General features: G+C 33.3%; 1 protein-coding gene across 6 annotated transcripts in view; it reads right to left on the bottom strand.

Moving 5' to 3' along the window:
• Positions 1-20,423, bottom strand: part of AGTPBP1 (ATP/GTP binding carboxypeptidase 1) — a 208,423-nt gene that overhangs the window by 53,394 nt on the left and 134,606 nt on the right. For all 6 annotated transcript variants that reach the window (XM_053576852.1, XM_053576834.1, XM_053576841.1 and 3 more), the window contains exons 15-18: positions 18,292-18,375; positions 16,428-16,514; positions 16,197-16,345; positions 753-840 (exon numbers count right to left, since the gene is read on the bottom strand). In XM_053576852.1, the coding sequence (XP_053432827.1) occupies positions 753-840; positions 16,197-16,345; positions 16,428-16,514; positions 18,292-18,375 (408 nt within the window). The remainder of the gene's footprint in view (positions 1-752; positions 841-16,196; positions 16,346-16,427; positions 16,515-18,291; positions 18,376-20,423) is intronic.

Consider the following 20,423-nt stretch of genomic DNA (forward strand, 5'->3'; position numbering starts at 1 on the left):
AAAACATATTACATACAAAAACTGAGTGAAAATGAGAAGTGGGGTGGGCGGCGCCTATGGCTCAAAGGAGTAGGGCACTGGTCCTGTATACCAGAGGTGGCGGATTCAAACTCGACCCCGGCCAAAAACTACAAAAAAAAAATGGGGGGTGGGGGAGTGGGGTATATAAGAATCCTAGATTATTTAGAGGTAAAGTTGAGGAATAATTCATTTATTCCATGGAAGTAGCAAATGATTTCGATCACTTATTTCTATATCACTACGATTTGAAGTCAGAGATGAATTGTGCAAGCTGATATAACATAAACAGATGGAATACATCTCCAGCTGATATTTTGAAAATTAAAATAAGGTAAATATTTGTGTGTTAATATAAAAAGGGAAAAGATAAGAATTATACTTCATATCATAGGAACAACATGAACCCACTATAATTTATTACCTATAATTTCTAATTTCAGGTTTATTCAACAAAATTTCCAGAGCTTTTAAGCTGAAAAAACAGAATACATAATGAAGTGGTGGAGACAGAGTTTGAACTAAAAATTTGTCTATCTACAAAACACATTTTGTTTTTTTATTACATATACCTCATAAATCTCAAATTCTAAGGGACTCTTTAGAATTACTAAAGCATAGTAATATAACTCAAAGTATGCAATTATTTTATTTTTTAACTTTACACTGAAATAAATAAAGTTAATATTCTCTTTTGTAGTAAGCTGATGTCCTGGTTTTCTTAGAATACTTACTTATAATAACAAATGTCAGTCCCAATACGAATCCACCACGGTCTGGCATTTAATGCTTCCTGAACCGAATACATGAGTGGCTGCATACCTTGGGGTGGGAGGGTAATAAGAGAAAGAAGAGAAAATTCCTTTCAGAACTTTTGAGTTAAAAATTAAGTTGCCTTTGTAGAAAGTACCAAATGTTCAGGAATGCTGAAATAAATTAAATTCCAGTTTTTTAGTATGTACTAAAAAACAAATTTTTAAAACTCTTACATCAACAAATACTATGCTTTTTATTTTTTAGTTTAAAACAGAATTATAACTTTTGAGTGAAAAGTTATTAAACTCTATTAATTTTTTTTTACTCTATTAAATTTTTCATATTCAAAAAGTAATAGGCCAGGCATGGTGGCTCACACCTGCAATCCCAGCACTCCAGAGGCCGAGGTAAATGGATTGCATGAACTCTTAGGTTCAAGACCAGCCTGAGCCAGAGTGAGACCCCATCTCTAAAAAATAGCTGGGCATTGTGGCAGGCACCTGTAGTCCCAGCTACTTGGGAGGCTGAGGCAAGAGGATCACTTGAACCCAAGGTTACTATAAGCTATGCCGCCATGGCACTCTACCAAGAGTGACCAAGTGAGACTCTGTCTCAAAAAATAAATAAATAAATAAATAAAATAAATAGCATTCCTTATAATAAGTGAAAGAGTAAAAAAATACATAAAGATATAAATACGATCACACCTCTAACTCTCCATGAATTCCCAACCACACCAAGGCTAGTGGGGGAAAATGCCACCAAACGGCACATTCGTTTTCTTTCCCACTTTTCTCCATGCAAATATAAGTTTGTAGTGGAAAGGAGGAGGAGAGAATATTAACAACAGAATTAAATATATTTTGTTTAGTTACTCTCAAAACATATTTTCCACATGAACTTTAAAAACATCTTAATTTCCAAAATGATGTACTACCCTGTTTCCCCGAAAATAAGACATCCTCCAAAAATAAGACCTACTTATAGGAAAGATAAGACGTCCCCTGAAAATAAGACCTAGCGCATCTTTGGGAGCACACCTTAAAATAAGACACTGTCTTATTTTCGGGGAAACAGGGTAGGTTCTAATTAAAAATTAATTCAATTCGCATGTTAATTTTTTTTTTTTTTTTTGATAGAGACAGAGTCTCACTGTACCGCCCTCGGGTAGAGTGCCGTGGTGTCACACGGCTCACAGCAACCTCTAACTCTTAGGCTTACCCGATTCTCTTGCCTCAGCCTCCCAAGCAGCTGGGACTACAGGCACCCGCCACAACGCTCGGCTATTTTTTTGTTGCAGTTTGGCCGGGGCTGGGTTTGAACCCACCACCCTCGGCATATGGGGCCCGCGCCCTACTCACTGAGCCAGAGGCGCCGCCCTCGTATGTTAATTTTTAAAAAGTTGACTGATTTTCCTTATATTCTAATTTTAAGATATAATCATTTTCTTAGTAAAGAATAGCTTTGTTACATTTTTATCAGTGAATATTTTCATATGTTTTTTCCTTTTCATTTCTAACTAGTTATTGCAACAATGAAGAACTATTCATTTTTTTGTATTTATCTTATATTCACAATACCTAACACTATCACTAATAGTTGTTTCATAGTCTCCTAGATTTTCTAGGTATATAATCACATCATTTGTACCAAAACTATTTTCTCTCCTCTTTTAGTATTTATATCAGCTATTTAATTTACTACTTTGATTGCACTTAGAAAAATGAAACAATCTCAAAAATGAATATAGTAGTAAGAACAAACAACTCTATCGTTTATTATTTTAACCAAAATGGTCTGCCATTCAATGCAATATTTGTCATTTTTTTGCAAATGAACTTTATCATGTTTAAGTAATAAAAATAGCTAACAATTAATAATTTCTGTGTGCCAGACACTGTTTTTACATGTATTAAGTCATTAAATTTTATATCCACTCTAGGTGGAGATGGTAGTATTATTTCCATAGCTTGAGTAGTTTCACCATAATTATTATTATATTCGGAGTTTTAATTATTTTATCAAATTTCTTTTTAGCATTTAATAGAATCACATGGCTTTTCTCCCTTATAATATATAACAAATTTTATTAATAGGTTTCCTATTATGAATTATCTCTGCATTCCAAGAAAATGTTATTCTTTAATTCTAAGTAATTAGATAATATTTAGAATTTTTGCATCCAAATTCTTAAGTTGATTGTTTTTTAAATTATCTTTAACAAGTACCAGTATGAAGATTGTACTAGCTTCAGAAAAGTAAATTTCAAAGCTCCTTATCATTTATTAGAATAAAAAACAAAAGCACAATCGTTTTTTAAAGAGATAAATATAATTCAGCTAGAATATCATCTCAATGTGGTAACTAATAAATATAATTTTATTTCCTTTTCAATAACTGTAGCCTGTTCAGAACATCTACTTTCTCCTGATCATTTTCGGTATTTCTATGTTTTATTTCTATCTCATTTTTTTTGGCATTTATTTTTAGAATTCTTTTCTTTTCCTTTTGATTCATTTTTTTCTAACTTCTTAAGTTGGGTATTTATTTTCAGTCTTCTATGCAAGCTATTAAAGATTTTCAGTATTCCTCTCAATGCCAGATTAGTTGTGACACACAAATCTGAAGTGTTCTCTTTTGCACTACTTTCTAGCTGCCCAGTTGAACTTTCTTATTTTCTGTATCTGCCAGGTGGTACTACTAGTGACAGGTGGCTATTAAGCAATGGAATGATCTAACTCTACTGAAGAAATGAAGAAATGAATTTTTTAAATATTTGATTTTAATTAATTTAAATATAAGTAGTCACCAGTGGCCAGTGACTACCTGGAACTGGTACAGTTCTAGATAATTTGTAACATCAATTTTAAATTTTCTCTCCTGCTTTTTTTTAAAGAAGAATATTATATCATTTCTAAGTCCTTTTTTTATTCAACTTTTTGTTGATTTCTACTAATTTTTTGGATCACAATGAAATCTGTAACAAAATATATAATAAAGTTTTTAATATTTCATGAACATAAAGTAACATACTTTTTCCATACGCAGAATGAAAAAGTTGAGAAACAACAGTATTTAATTACATTAAGATCCTGTAAATACATATAATTTGCTGCAAAGCCAAAGTGTATACTCCCCAAAAGAAAATGTTTCCAGGGTTTGGTTCAAATGGATTCTTTCATATACATCAAAAACTTCAACTCATACAACATTTTAGTTTGTTTCACATTTGTAGTGTGACTTTTTTGCAGTTTTTCCAATGCTGTTTTATCCTTTTATGGGAAAAAATTCACGGGTTTTTTTCCCTCCTTATCCCGAATGTTTTCAGTTTCTTAATCACATTATAGTATATAATTTCTTAAAATTCATTCCACTTTCTTCAAAGCATAATTTTAGGATCTCATTAACTTCCGATCTAATTTGGATGAGTAGCTTTCTAGGAAACTAGCTATCATCCAGTTATTTCTTTTTTTTTTTTTGTAGAGACAGAGTCTCACTTTACTGCCCTCGGTAGAGTGCCGTGGCGTCACATGGCTCACAGCAACCTCCAACTCTTGGGCTTATGTGATTCTCTTGCCTCAGCCTCCCGAGCAGCTGGGACTACAGGCGCCCGCCACAACGCCCGGCTATTTTTTTGTTGCAGTTTGGCAGGGGCTGGGCTTGAACCCACCACCCTCGGCATATGGGGCCGGCGCCCCACTCACTGAGCCACAGGCGCCGCCCCAGTTATTTCTTTTTACTGGACTCCCAGATTACCTCTACCATTTCTTACATATCACATCTCCTTCCTTCACTCTCAGCTGGAAAACACCCGCAAATATGTTCTCAAAAATGGGATCCTAATGAATCCCAAAGTCGAGTTTCTTGACTATATTATTCAATTTTTCTATACCCTTGCTTATTTTTGTCTTCTTGATATGTCAAATTCTGATAAGGGTATTTTAAATTCTCATAACTGTCGTCTTACCAAGTTGCATTGCTTGGAGATTTTGCTCTGCTTATGTGGGAGTCATGTTGTTACCTTAGTTCTACTGCATAAGGACTTACAGTATCTTCAAGAATTCCAACTTGTAAATATATAACATCTTACCTTTGACCTAGTCAGTGCTTTTGACCTTGGAATTTTTCTTTGTCTGACATTAATATTACTGTTTTTGCTTTGCTTTGTTTACATTTCCTAGTTTGTCCTTCTCCAATCATTCACTTTCAACCTTTCTTTGTCACTAACTCATAAACACACAAACACACCTACCCACCACTCACTAACCTGTGTGACTTCCAAGACTTGACTTTTGGAGTCATTTCAGCTCATTCCTAGTTAACGATAACAGATACACATTTCACTTTATTCCTTTCACCTCATTTTCTATTACTTACCAATTTTTTTTTTTTGCTTCCTCTTTACTTATGTTGTGTTTCTCCACATTTCCTTTTATTCTTCCTTAATTTGGAAGTTTTCTATCATGTATTTCAATCCTACTTCCTATCTTCACAGTGATGATTAACTGATATTTTTCTAACATTACATCAAATTAAATAGCTAAGCCATTCCACTAAGACAAATTAATTTTTTTCACTTCTCTAATATTACTCCATTTAAAATGTTTTCAGTTAACACATTTTATAAATTCCATGTCTTCTATCTTGATCTTTTTACTCATTGACTTTCTTCAGAGAGTATTCAGGTAGCCTGTTTGCTGAATTCTTATGTACACTAAGGCATAGTTTGTTGGTAGTGACAAATGACAAACTTTACAAAAGACATTTGGCTGTTTACTACCTTCCAGCAGAGAAAATGGAGGAATGAATGGTTACTAATCTGCCCATTCTATTCTCCCATTTTCTCTTCTATAAAATGAGGGTAACAATGTTGCTGGGTTGTTGGTTGCATGGATTAAGACTCGCCTGAGCGACAGTGAGACCCCGACTCGTGAAAAAAATGGAAAAACCCAGCCGGGCGCCGCGGCGAGCGCCTGTAATCCCAGCGGCTTCCGGAGGCTGAGGCAGCGGGGTGCCCGCAGCCCGAGTCTGAGGTTGTGGTGAGCTACCACGCCCACTGCACCCTGCTCAGGGGCATAGGGTGGGACCCTGTCTCAACAAAAAAAAAAAAAAAAAGAGTCTCACAGGTGTTAGCACTTAGAACAAGACATGGCTCATGGTAAATATTCAGAGAATGGTAGCTGTGCTGGGGCACAGCTTCTCAAGGGGAGTACTTCAAAGATGACCATAGTGATATTCAGCAATGAAGTATGTAGCATTTTTTCTAGGATGAAATTTGTGAACGTAATTGTCTAACTTTGTTTATTCCCTAATTCAGTCCATTCAGATGGCCTGGAAGCAATAAGAACTCAATAGTGTAATATGCATACAAAGCACACAGATTTTGGTTGTAAAATACTATCCTCTATTAAAGCAAATCAACGTTCTCTGAAGAAATGGCTGATTTCAAGCTGAGACAGAGAAAGGCAAAATGAGCTTTTTGCATCCTGTCGTGCCAAAATACAAGAACACCTAAAAGGAATGATAAAGATATGTCAAAAGGGACACAGAAGGGGATGTACACCAATGTGAAAAGGACCCCACTGGCCAAATCTGGGGTAATTTTAGCATCAAAATAAATGATGATGGCACAAATTATAACCCACTGTGTAAAAAATAGGAAACCAAGTTTATACTATTATAAATGACCACTTGAGGAGGTATAAGATATTTACAGTGCCTCAATGTAAAATTCTTACTAATTACAAAGAGAAAATGGATAACCTGACACATACGACTTAAGCAAATGATATTATCATCAGGCTTACAGGTATGTGCCACCAGAACACATCACTTTTGTCATATTCCTACCAAAGATGCATACCTTAAATCAGATCATATGGAATATGAGACAACTCCAAACTGAGAACCGTTCCACTAATTAACAAACCTGTAATTTTCAAGTGTGAAGGTCAAGAATGTCAAAGACTGTAAAACTATTTCCTGATTAAAATAGTTGAAAGACATGTGACAACATGTGGCTTTGAGCTAAACCCTTTTACTGAGAAAAAAGTGAAAGGTAAATGCGGGAGGCGGTGACTAAAAAAGTGAAATGTAAATGCGGGAGGGGGGTGTCTCAGGATAGGATTCACGTATCAATGGTAATTTCTTGGTTTTAATGGTTGTACTGTAGTTATATTTAAAAAACACCATTGTTTGTATAAAATATACCCAAAGATACTTAATGTGTGGATAAAGCAGACAACTTGTCTTTAAATTTGAAATTATTTTAAAATAAAACATTTAGAAAAAGTTGATGATCACAGACTGAACTGGGGTCTTCTTAACATTGCCTTATACATTGAACAAATATTTACTAAAGATCTTTGAAGATCTCTGAAATGTTGAAAATGTCAACAAAAGAAACACAATTCTTAGTCTCTCCTAAATTTATGAGGAAGTTAGAGAGAGGAATGGGGGGAGCAAGAAAAGCATCAATCAGCCACACATATAAATAACAAAAACCAAAGAGCACCCCAAAAGGAAAAAAATTTAAAGTAACATTTGTCAGGGGGACTAATGGAGACTAGGGAGTCAGGGAAGACATGTGCCAAATAACGAACGGTTCAGCTCCACTTTGAGGCATGGAATGGGAAGTGGAAATGCTATATAGACTAGACTCCAAAATTCTATTTTGTTGCCTAGTTCCAAACATCCTCAATCTACATGTGAACAGATTTTTAAATCCTCACATATTTAAGAGAGGCAGAGACCAGGAGACAATGAGAGGCTTTTTATTAAAGTTCCCAGTCACTGAAAAACAAGACTGCCATCTACTGGTAATTTCATCAAATTACCTTCAAGTAGTAGGGGGTAAGAGGGAGAGATGGATCGAAATGGATATAGTATCCGAGAAACAAATTCTCAAATTCAGCCCTCCAAAAGCAGTATTCTCCTTATAATTAAGAACACAGAAGAAATAAAAATATTTTTAAATTTCTTAACTTTAATATCATTCAAGTATTCAACAGAGTCACCTAAGAAAATGAAAAGGAAAGGCTGGGTGTGGTGTCTCACGTCCCACCACTCTGGGAGGCCAAGGCGTCTTTAGAAACCAACAACAGTTCAAGACCAGTCTGGGCAAAAGAATGAAACCCCATCTCTGCAAGAAATTAAAAAATTACCCAGGCATGGTGGCACAGACCTATAGTCCAAGTTACTTCTGAGGCTGAAGTAGGAGGATCGCTTGAGCCCAAGAACCTCTCTCACACACATGTTCTAGAATCCAACACTTAAATACTCCCCTAACCAACTAGCCCCAATAAAAAAAAGAAAAAGAAATTACAGACAATTAGCCACTCTCCTGGTTAACATTATTCTTCCTCATTTCAATAGTATAGGATAATTAATTTAAAAAATACGTCCAGCTGAAGTATTTATTTTTTTCTCATTGTTTGTTTATTTATTTATTTATTTATTAAATCATAGCTATGTACATCCAGCTGAAGTATTTGAAATTTCCCCTTCAACTATTTTCTTTAGTCATCAGCACCATCCCTAAAATGGATTTTAAATGGAACTGATGACCACAATATTAACTACATTCCCAGTCATAATGCTTACAATGTTGAATTCCAGTTTACTAAAATATTGGTCCCATTCTTCTTCTAATTCTACTGATGTTAAACAAAGATTTACTTTATGTTGTGTTAACCTAACATCTAAATCATAGTTGCATAAAAAATTACATTTACCTAAATAGCTCCTTTAAAGCTTCTACTGACTTCCTAGTTAAATACTTACAAATATATGTAAATAAAAGAAAACTCACAACAGACAATTTCTGGGAGGAACCTCTACTAAACTTAAGGCAGATGGAGCAAGACTGAGAAAAATCCAATGCAGAATATGCATCATGGTCTGTTTCTTGTGGGTTTTTTTGCATTTGTATCTTGGATCTCACAGTAAAAAGAAGTGTCACAGTATACCCTGAAGTCCCTTAAAGTATAACAAATAAAGAGAACAATAAAGAAGTATAGAAACAGAAAGCATAAAAAACTAAACATATCAATTTAAGGAAGAATTTTAATAGGGAGATTAAGGGTCAAATGACAAAATCCAATCTCTGTTTATGAAAAAAAATAAGCAAAGATATATCAAGCAAGTTCAAATCAAGGCAATATAAAAACATAAGTCAGGAAAAAATCGAATTGAATGGAATAAACATGATTATTGCAAAAAGCACATGGACGGGTATATACAAAGGAACATGGAAAAGTTACCAACTTCTACATGCAAATAAATAGGAAAAAATATTTTTTTTAATGACAGCTTGACAAACACAGTAGAACTAAAATAATGTTAAATATTTTTTTGAGTGTTAGAAGGACAAATAAAGCAAAAAACAAACAAGGACACAGAAAACCAAGTGAATTTATAATACTAAATGTGAAATAATAAGATTTGTGTGTGTGTGCCTATATGTCTACCCTCCACCCCAAGTTCCTTAAAAAATAAGAAAGAGAACAAGGAGGACAAAAATAGAAAGTGTAAAAAAAAAAACAGTATCAATTACAAGAATAATTTTAAATGGGTTAAAAATCTTCTACTGAGGATTGGCGCCCGTAGCACAGTGGTTATGGCTCTAGCCACGTACACCGAGGCTGGCGGGTTCAAACCCAGCCCAGGCCAGCTAAACAACAATGACAACTGCAACAAAAAGCAGCTGGGCTTTGTGGCAGGCACCTGTAGTCCCAGCTACTTGGGAGGCTGAGGCAAGAGAATTGCTCAAGCCCAGAAGTTTGAGGTTGCTGTGAGCTGTGACTGCACAGCCCTCTACAGAGGGTGACATAGTGACAAAAAAAAAAAACTTCTACTGAAGGACAAAGGGTCAAACAACAAAATAATAAAAAATCTAGTTCCTAAAGCCTGTATAATCTCCTGAGTGACAGGGATGCTGAGAGCATCTTTTGTTAGAATATTTTGTCTTTGACCCTGGTTCTTGACAAAGACAGCCTAAATCTCTTAGAGTATCCTTTGTTATAAACATCTTTTATACTAATGAGGTGACTCTTGATGGGCTCCCAGATAGGGGCTGGTCACCAGAAAGACTAAGTCATGATTAGAAGCTAGGGACTTTGAGCCCAGCTCCCATCCTCAAGGGAAGGGAAAGGAGCTGGCTATTCTGTTAATAATCAATCATATCTAAGTGATGAAGCCTCCATAAAAATCCCTGAAGGTGAGGGCTCATAGAGCTTCTGAGCTGACGAAGGCATCTATGAGCCAGAAGGATGGTGCATCCCACATCCACGAGGAAAAAGCTCTTGTACTCAGGACCTTCTGGACCTTGCCCTGTGGACACCTTCATCTGGCCATTCATCTAAATCCTTACCCATATTCTCTACAATAAACTGGTAATCATAAACTAATGTTTCCCTGAGTTCTGTGAGCTGTCATAGCAAATTATTGAAACTGAGGTCACGGAAACCCCTAATTTGTAGCCAAGTAGGACAGAAATGTGGTAACCAGAGAACCCACTTTTTTTTCCCCCTTTTAAAAAAAGATTTTGACTTAATACAAGGACATATACATTTAGGTTACGCTATTTGCATTTGTTAGGCAAAGTCTGATTTGTAGTTGAGTCCTTCACCTGGGAGGTCTGCCACATACCCCTACATTATACTTGTTAGGTGGGAACTTACCAAATCCCCTCCCTCTTCCCCCAATCCCCCCTTTCTTGAATTTAATTGTGTTTTTATCTCACGTGGGCCTATAGTTGTTCATCTACTAATTTCAAATACTATTGAGTACATGGGATGCTCGCTTTTCCATTTTTGAGATAGACTCACTTTTTCTTGATTGGCATCTGAAGTGAAGGGTAGACTTGAGAGACTAAGTTAACCCCTGAGGTCTGCACTAACTCCTAATAGGTAGTGTCATAAATGAATCATAGGACACTCAGATGGTGTATATATCAATATATATGTATGTCTATCAATAGTTTTCTTCATTGTAAGCAATAAATTTGAAAATAGGGAAGAGTACTCTTTCACAATAGAAACAAAAAATACACAGAACACTATATATACATGTGTACCAACAGTTTTCTTAAATGTAAGTAATAAGTTTGAAAATAGGGAAGAATACTCTTTGGCAATAGAAACAAACAAAAAATACATAAAATAATACATATGTATGTACATCAATAGTTTTCTTAATTGTAAGTAATAAATTTGAAAATAGGAAAGAGTACTCTTTCACAATACAAACAAACAAAACTACATAAAATACTCATGAAAACAGAAATGTATACAATTCATAAAAAGAAAACTAAAAATCTCAGGTGAAGGCATAAACAACTTGAATAAACAAAACACATCATGCTCCTAAGTGGTAAGATTTAATATAACAAATTTGCCCTCCCCCAAATTAGTCTACATATTTAACACAATGGAAATTTTGAATTGATAAAATTATTATGAATATTTAGAATAAACTATTCAGAAAAAATAAATACATAGAAAATTTTAATTGTTTTTGGAACGAACACTACAAGATGTTAAACTATATTACTAAATCAAAATAATTTAAAAAACATGGCTCAGAGCCCATAGCACAGTGGTTATAGCACCAGCCACATACACTGAGGCTGGGATTCAAACCCAGCCCAGGCCAGCTAAACAACAATGACAACTACAACAAAAAATAGCCAGGTGTTGTGGAAGACACCTGTAATCTCAGCTACCTGGGAGGCTGAGGCAAGAGAATTGCTTAAGCCCAAGAGTCTGAGGTTGCTGTGAGCTGTAACACCACAGCACTCTACCCATGCCATGGGTAGACACAGCTTGAGACTCTGTCTCAAAAATAAATAAATAAATAAATAAATAAATAATAATTAAAAAAATGAAGTAATAGTAGAGCAACTAACAGCCCCCAAACAAAAGCTAGTGTATAATTAGGACCACAGCTTGGGAAAACTGTGGTGTTTTCAACCAATGGGGACATATGACTAAGAAGTTAAAATACAACTGAAACTCAAAAAGTGAGGAATTACAAGCAAGTTATGGGGCTACCTTATCGATCAGGTGCTAATCTGTTTTTACTAACCTGACCTTTTTCTGTTAACGGCCAAAATAGAAAATGATATATATTGGCTTCTGAGCTACATTCCCCAACCTTATTTTATTAGTAGAAGAGGTATACAGTTGCAAATGAACTATAAATGTGAAATATTCGACTAACAACTCAGTATATTCACCAATGACATTTTAAAACTCTGGAGAAAGAATGAATTCAGTTGTAGCTACTTAACTACTAAGAACAGAATTAAGTTAAATCCCAATTCACAGAAAATACCAAAATAAATCTCGCATGGATGATGTTAAATATAAATACTGAAAACATACTATCGAATGCACTTCAAACCTAATTTAATACTTTTACCAGCACTGCAGTACCCATTTTCCCTAGTTTTCAGCAACATACGTTCATTTTCTCTGAGAAATTCTCCTTCTAGGAATTAATTCATGGCAAAACAATAATCACAAACATACACAAAAACAAATAATTAAAGATATCTACTGCAAGATAGCTTTTAATTTTGAAATGTTCAGAAAGGCTTACCTCTCCATCAATCTGTTACCATTTAAATAATTTATAGTATCTTACTCAGTGGAATATTACACAGACATTACTAATGACGTTGCCAATACTATTTAATGGCATGGAGTAACTTTTTTTAATAAATTATTGTTTTATAAAAAAAAGTGGTGTCACACATGAGTATGCTATTCTCAAAATCTATAAAAAAGTAGAATTTAATTTTAAAATCATGTGAATATAAATAAGTTTAAGGATAGACAACAAAATGTTAAACAATGGCTTTTCTAGATGCTCTCTTTATATCTGTGAGGTTTTACTCCAAACTGTTTTATTAAACTTCTTATATTAAATAGCTATCGTTTTACAATCAGAAAAAATGTGTTTATACTTGGCATATAAAGATAGTCCACTTCTATGAATGTGGAACTAAATAATTATACAACACAAATATTTAAGTATAATAATGTTTATCTCAACAATATTTAAAATAGAAAGTAATTAGAAACAAATGTCAAAGAAAGAAAGGTTTGGGTAAATAAATTACAGTACCTCTACAGAATGTTATTACAGCTCTGTTTCAGAAGAATATTTAATGATCAGAAAAAATGCTGACAACATAACATTCGATTAAAGTACAGACTATAAAACTGCATGAGTTATGAGCCCTATTTTTAAAAAGTAAACACATAAGTATGTGTATGCAGAAATCACATACTGCATTACAAAAAAGGCTGTATAAGAAGCAACAAATGTTAAAGTGATTATCTCTAGATGATGCATTGTCAATGGTTTTATTTTCTTCTTTACACCATTCCATTTTCCAAATTCTCTACAAATTGAGTTTGGAAAGTGTGATATACATATAAGAATATCCAAAGGAGAAGAGGGAAGGAGGAGAGGAAATTTAAAAATAAGGCAGCCATCTGTCCCATTGCTTTAATTTAGTTTTAATTACGGAGATTTATTCATAGTAAAATTTCAAATGACACTAAAGAAAGAGATTATTTTATCTATCACATGGAGGTATACTGTTTTTTTATTTTTATTTTTATTTTTTTTTTTGCAGTTTTTGGCCGGGGCTGGGTTTGAACCCGCCACCTTCGGCATATAGGGCCAGCGCCCTACTCCTTTGAGCCACAGGTGCTGCCCAGAGGTATACTTGTTTTTAAGAAATGGAGAAGTGCTCTAAAATGTATACTATTAATATAAAACCTTTTAATACTTAATGAAGTTTGACTTGTTATAAGAATACTCTATTTTTAAGGAAATAAATAAAGTTAATAAAAATGCTGTCTACTTGTGCACTTTTGAAAATTGTATTGACGATCACATCAGGAATAAATATGCCTTTATATTTTACTCTTAAGGAGCATACAAAATTTAATTACAATTACATTTAACTAATTGTTCTTTTCTTCCTTAAAAACATTATGTGAGCATCATATTTAATTAAGTTAATAAGTTTATTTATTTTAATAATACTTTGAGTTTCTTTTTTGTTTTTTTGGCTGGGGCTGGGTTTGAACCTGCCACTTCTGGCATATGGGGCCGATACCCTACTCCGTTGAGTCACAGGCACGATAATTTTTTTTTTTTTTTTTTTTTTTTTTTAGAGACAGAGTCTCACTTTATGGCCCTTGGTAGTACTACGATCATTTTTAAAGTTACTGTATATGCAGCTTAAGTCAACAAAAAAATGTTTCTAAGAAATAATCTCATTCAATAATTAAATATATTGTATATATTTATACACTAAAATCACAAAAATAAAGAATAATACTTTGATTTCAAAAAATAAAAAATGTGAAATAGATTGTATCAAGAATATTTATTTATATCACTGTTCATATAAACCAATACACTCACTGAAGTTTTAGTCAAAATATATACATTTAAAAGAATAAAGCATTTAAAAATTAGATTACATAAAACATTTTACAATCTGTAAAAAGTATTTATAACTAAACCGGACATTATGCTACCTAATATTCCTATAATTATTACATTAAATATGAAAACTGACCAAAGCTTTTATCCCATATGTGTGATAAAGGATACGATTTCCTATTTTCCACAGAAATAATGACAATTGGGAACAACCTCTTCAACTCTTGAAAGCTTTAATTTTCAGAAATGTCCCCTTAAAGAGCATCATTACATGCATGCTTTTAACAACTCAAAGGATTTATATGAAACAGATCATACAGCATCTCAGGTCTCAGTTGTTAAAAGCTTTTCAATCATTATAAAAAATGATTGAGACCTCTGAGATTTTATAATTTGCCACACATAGTATTCCTCCTCCACACTCAATGTAAGTTTCTTTTGTATGCCAGAAAAAAATTCTTTTCTTTTACACAAAAAATTTGCCATTATCACATTAAATACTTGAAATCAATGTGTCAATTTTAAAATGCTGATATTAAGTTCACACAATTACACTACCTTCCATAGACATAATGTCTGACTGCCAGGTGCTGACAAATATTCCTTAGTTTTGTATTTATTAGAGTATTAAATATGAAAATCTTAAATAAGACTATATTTTTATGATTTTTGCTAATGTAACCATTTTTAAAATTGTTCCATGAGAAAAACAGCACAGCAACAAAATGCTTGTACTTTGAAAAGGGGAGTAAAATGGATAAACCTGTCACTATACTGACAAAGAAAAAAAGGCAGGATACAAACTATTGTTATCAGAAATGAAACAAGAGAATACCACTACAGATCCTGCAGACATCAAAAGCACAATTAAGAATACTACAAATAACTCTCCTTACATTTGACAACTTAGAAAAACTGGACCAATTCCTAAAAAGCACAGACTATCACAATGCATTGAAGATGAAAGAAATAATCTGAACAGATCTAAAACTATTAAAGGAATTAAATTTCTAGTTTAGGAAACTATTTTTTTTTTTTTTTTTTGAGACAGAGCTATGTCACCTTTGGTAGAGTGCTGTAGTGTCACAGCTCACAGCAACCTCTAAAGCTTGGGCTTAAGCAATTCTCTTGCCTCAGCCTCCCTAGTTGCTGGGACTACTGGTGCCTGCCACAACGCCCAGCTATTTTGTTGTTGTTGTTGTTGTTGTAGTTGTCATTGTTGTTTAACAGGCCCAGGCCAGGTTTGAACCCGCCAGCCCCGGTATATGTGGCCAGCGTGCTAGACACTGAACTACAGGCGCCAAGCCAAGTTTAAGAAACTATTAAAAGGAAAATCTCCAGATTCAGGTGGTTTCCACTGGAGAATTCTACCAAATGTTTAAGAATTAACATGAATTCTACACAAGTGCTTCCAAAAAATACTGTAAGAGGTAACATTTCTCAACACAATGTATGAGATCAGTATTAGCATAATACCAAAAGCAGATAGAGCAACAAAAAAAGGGAAAAAACTATAGACCAATATTCCACCTGAGTACAGAGGCTGTTAATAAAATATGAGATAGTATACACATCAAATGGGGTTTATTCAACAAATTAAAAAGGCTGTTTCAATACTGTCAAAATCAACCAATATAATATACCACAGTAACAGGCTAAAAGAGAAAAAAATCACACGATCAGATGGAGCCACTGGCATATACATAATAAACCTTTAATTGGATTCAACTAGGATAAAATCAACCATAACCATTAAATTTCAAAGGGCTTGTCTATACTAGTGACTCTGTCACCAAGAAATCGAAGTTTAACCTTTTTCAAAAGTTACATAATAATTAATTCGAGAAACAAAAGAAGAAATTGAAACATTAAAAAATATTAATAATCATTTAAGCTTTATTTCTATAGTTAAGATGTCTGCCTGCACTCTCAATTAGGAAAATAAGTTGTCTTACCATAATTAAACTGACTATTGGACTTTTCACAATTAATGATGTTAAACCGGTAAGCAACACCTAGACGCATTCCACTGACTTCAAAGTAAAACCACTGATGATAATGATTGCTGTTTATATCTGAGTTCAGAATAAGATCATATTCATTTCTGAAAATAGAAGATAAAAAACTGATGAAAATTAGGAAAATCTATGCACATACAAAAATGAGAAAAAAATTAAGTAACTTACTTTCTAATTTGAATTACTTTACGCAGATTCCCAGATTCAAATTTGGAGTTAAACTTCAAAACATCTCCTTCTTCTGGAATGATGTAACTAAATGAATTTTTTTTTAAGTAAGTATATTAAAACACAATGTAGAATAAAATAAATAAAACCACTATGGATTAAAAAGACAGCATTATTTTAAGCCAAAGAACATAAAAAACACAAGCAAGGTACAAAATCTGACTAACCTTTATAGACAAAAACATTGTAATTATAATTAGAGACTTGTTCCTACATTCATAATGATATAAAAGAACTTTTGTCTCTCTGAATAAATTATCATTTCTATTATCATATAGAAAAAAATTAGACATTTTAAAAACTATATGACTTGTACTGAGAAGCAATAATTCTACTAAACCATGCAGTTGTCAAGTGAATACATTATTTTCCATTTAGAGAGCAACATTATCTATTATCTTATTTAATTAGCATCAAAAAGGTACAGACAGGTATTAGCCTCATTTTACACATTCATTATTTTAGTAAGCATTTATCCAGCACCTACTGAGTACCAGGTAACTGTTTAGTTATTTCTGTTTGGTTCCCTGACTGAATAATAATTCTTGCTCTTCTGTAGGTTATATTCCAATAGGAGAAAATTAAGACTCCCAGAAGCTCCATCATTTTGTCTAAATGATGAATTACTAGAATTTTGGTTAGAAATAGCACTGGTATGCCAGATTCAGCATTCTTAATAAGTTTCGGTTTTTGCCACTTCTGCCTGTTTTATCAGAACAGAATTACAAATGTTAAAATAACTAAGATAATAAATAAGGTAGATGTTTCTTCTCTATTACATTATTTCAAATTTAGTCATTAGCTTTGTTACAGCTTTTACTCATCTAATAAAGCCTTTATAAAATATTTTATCTCCTCCAAATTTCATCAGTAAAATATGAAATTTCCCAAAAGTATCAGTATTGGGGGGGAACCTACAGAGGGCTAAATGAATTTCTCATTTCAGAAAGCAGGTAACTAAGTTATAGGCACACTCAATACATGTAATTTCTTTTTTTTTTTAAACCTGGGTGTTCCCAAGATTCTATTTTTCTTCTTTTTTTTTGCAGTTTTTGGCTGGGGCCTGCCACCTCCAGTATATGGGGCCGGTGCCCTACTCCTTTGAGCCACAGGCACCACCCAATACATGTAATTTTCATTTATTTCCTTATATTTAAAACCTGGGATGTGATGATATCAACAATAATCCTAAATAGTAAATGATTAACGCAACAAGGATTACAAACAGATGGCTTCAGAAATCAGGCAGGTAACTTAAATGACTAAAGCAAACTGAAAGCAGTAAGAAACGAGGGGTGGTGGGGACGGTAGAGAATTAGCACATGCTCCTTCCAAAGGGATGATAATCTGTTGTCCTAAGGATATAAAGGACAAGGCAGCACTTCATATGAAAAGTCTACTCTCTTAAATGGAATTTCAGTTTTTTAAAAACAGAGCATCAGTTTGTAATGTATCTCAAACCCCTTAAAAAAAACTGACCTAAATCCCTGATTGTCTGTGGTTAGGAAAAATAAAATAAAATAAATTAAAATAAATTAAATAATAAAATAAAATATAAAATATAGTAAAATAAAACAAAATAAAATAAATTTTTAAAAACCTACCGAAAAACAAACAAAAGCATGTGATATATTTAATTAAAGTAAATAAACGTGATTTACCATTATTACATCCGTGCCAAAGGATGACAATATAGTAAAAGAAACTAGGTGTAAGTCAACTACATTTTTTTATCTTTCAGAAATAATGCTTAAATTTTACACTAAAAATAAAACTAATCAAATTTTTTAAAAATGAGACTTACTTTGGGTTATCTAAGTCATATACCACACGATCTATGACATCACTCTGATGTATTAGCCGCTCAATGTCTTGGGCAATTTTTGTCCTGAAATCATAAAAGAGAAGTTTGACTAAAAGTCATTATTAATGGCAATGCACAACTTTTTCAAAATAAGTTTTGAATGAAAAAAGTGTAAAATGATAAAAATTTCTTAAAATAAAAACAATCATTCTCTATTTTACATATAAAAAATTATCAAGTATAATAACCAAGATAAAAATCAATATTTATCAGACTCTGAGTTTCAGAAAATAACCATGTAGCATACAGCCATAAGTCCAAGAGATTAAAAAAAAAAACTTGAATGTCTATGGTAGGGGTTCACTATTTAACCTTTAAGCAAATAATTCTGTACATATAGCATTATTAGAAATGGTAAAGGTATGAAAAGCTAAAGATTACATAAGGAGATTTTTTTTAAACCCACCTAGCTGGAATTTAGCTAAAATGCAATTGGCAGTTGATTTACTTGTTCTGCAACATCTCCCCTCTCTTCTGGGGAAGGAAAGATGGAGGGAAGAGAAACATCTGTTCCAAAAAGTGGAAGGTTCCTAACAAAGACAATCAATGTAACCTGGTTCTTTGTATCCTCAATGAATCCCTAACGATAAAAGATATACTTCTATACCATTAAGAATAGAGTATGAATGTTTTCCCACAACAAATAAGCAAGAAGACAGTTACATTAATCAGTTAGATGTAAACATTCCACATTGTGTATCAAATCAGCACATTGTACCCCATAAATGCATTAGTGTACACAGTTACGATTTAATAAAAAAAATTTAAAAAACAAAATAAAATATTTAAGTAAAATAGAAAAAACGAAAGTGGAGAGTGACCCCTAGGTCCCCCAAATTCTATAGGCCTGGTCTCTCCCTCAATCAGTCCAAGAAAATGGACACTAGCTAACTGGAAACTTCCTATAATCCTTGCCACTGTCCTAGAAGTCTGAGTCATGCCCAGAACTCTTCCCCATCAATATCTAAGCCAAAAAGGACAGCAATCACCAGGTGGCACCCAACTACAGACAAACAGAACAGATTTGAATCCTAAAACCAAATTGCCTAGAAACTGGCCACAAAGTCCTGCTAATGTTAATACATAACTATCTCATTGTATAATTTATTCTTCAAGAGGAATTTGATTGTATGAACTGATTTAAATTTCAACTTTATTCATTTCAGCTAAAGATAGATAATGCAGATTAGAACTACAGTCTGTAGATTTATTGAGAGCACAGTGAGAAAGTATGCCAAAATGGTTATAATAAAACCTCAAGAATGCACTGAACACTGATGTCTTAACTTCAAACAAATTTGAAACTAGTCTCTAGCACAAAGGTGTGTGAAAGGAGTTCATATGGTTTGAAAATTTATATATCAATGAAGCAGTATACCCTCAAATTCAAAATAAGCCAAGAAAATATCCTAACAGAAGAATTAAAGCTGCCAGGCATGGTAGCTCAGGTCTATAATCCCAGGATTCTGGGAGGCTGAGATGGTAGGTAGGATCCCTTGAGCTCAGGAGCTTCAGACCAGCCTGAACAAAAGTAAGACCTCGTCTTTACTAAAAATAGAAAAGTTAGCCAGGCATGGTAGCTCACACCTGTAGTCCCAGCTATTCAGGAAGATGAGGCAAGAAGATTGCTTGAACCCAGGAGTTGGAGACTGTTGTAAGCTAGGGAGATACCACAGCACTCTACCCAAGGTGACAGAGTAAGACTCTGTCTCAAAAGAAAAAGAATTAAAACTTACCAGGAAAATATCAAAAAGTAAGATAAACATATGAACAAAGCATACTAAAAAAAAGAAGGAAAGTACAATCTTACTTTAAGTGTAAAAGCTGTCATACCTTTTTTAGTAAGCATAATTTACTATTAGTTTTATTTTACTAAATATTATTTAGTAAAAATTATTTAGTTTTAATTTACTAAATAGTAAGCATAATTTACTATTAATTTTATTCTACAAAAAGTAACTCATTACTGTGAAACAGTATATCGGGGAGAAAAAGGACCTAGAATCAGAGTATTAAGCTGTAAATTCTTGATGTAAGTTTATGTCCTAACCTTAAAATGACAGATTCTTTCT

Source organism: Nycticebus coucang, chromosome 2 (assembly GCF_027406575.1).
Source record: "Nycticebus coucang isolate mNycCou1 chromosome 2, mNycCou1.pri, whole genome shotgun sequence".
Classification (NCBI taxonomy): Eukaryota; Metazoa; Chordata; class Mammalia; order Primates; family Lorisidae; genus Nycticebus; species Nycticebus coucang.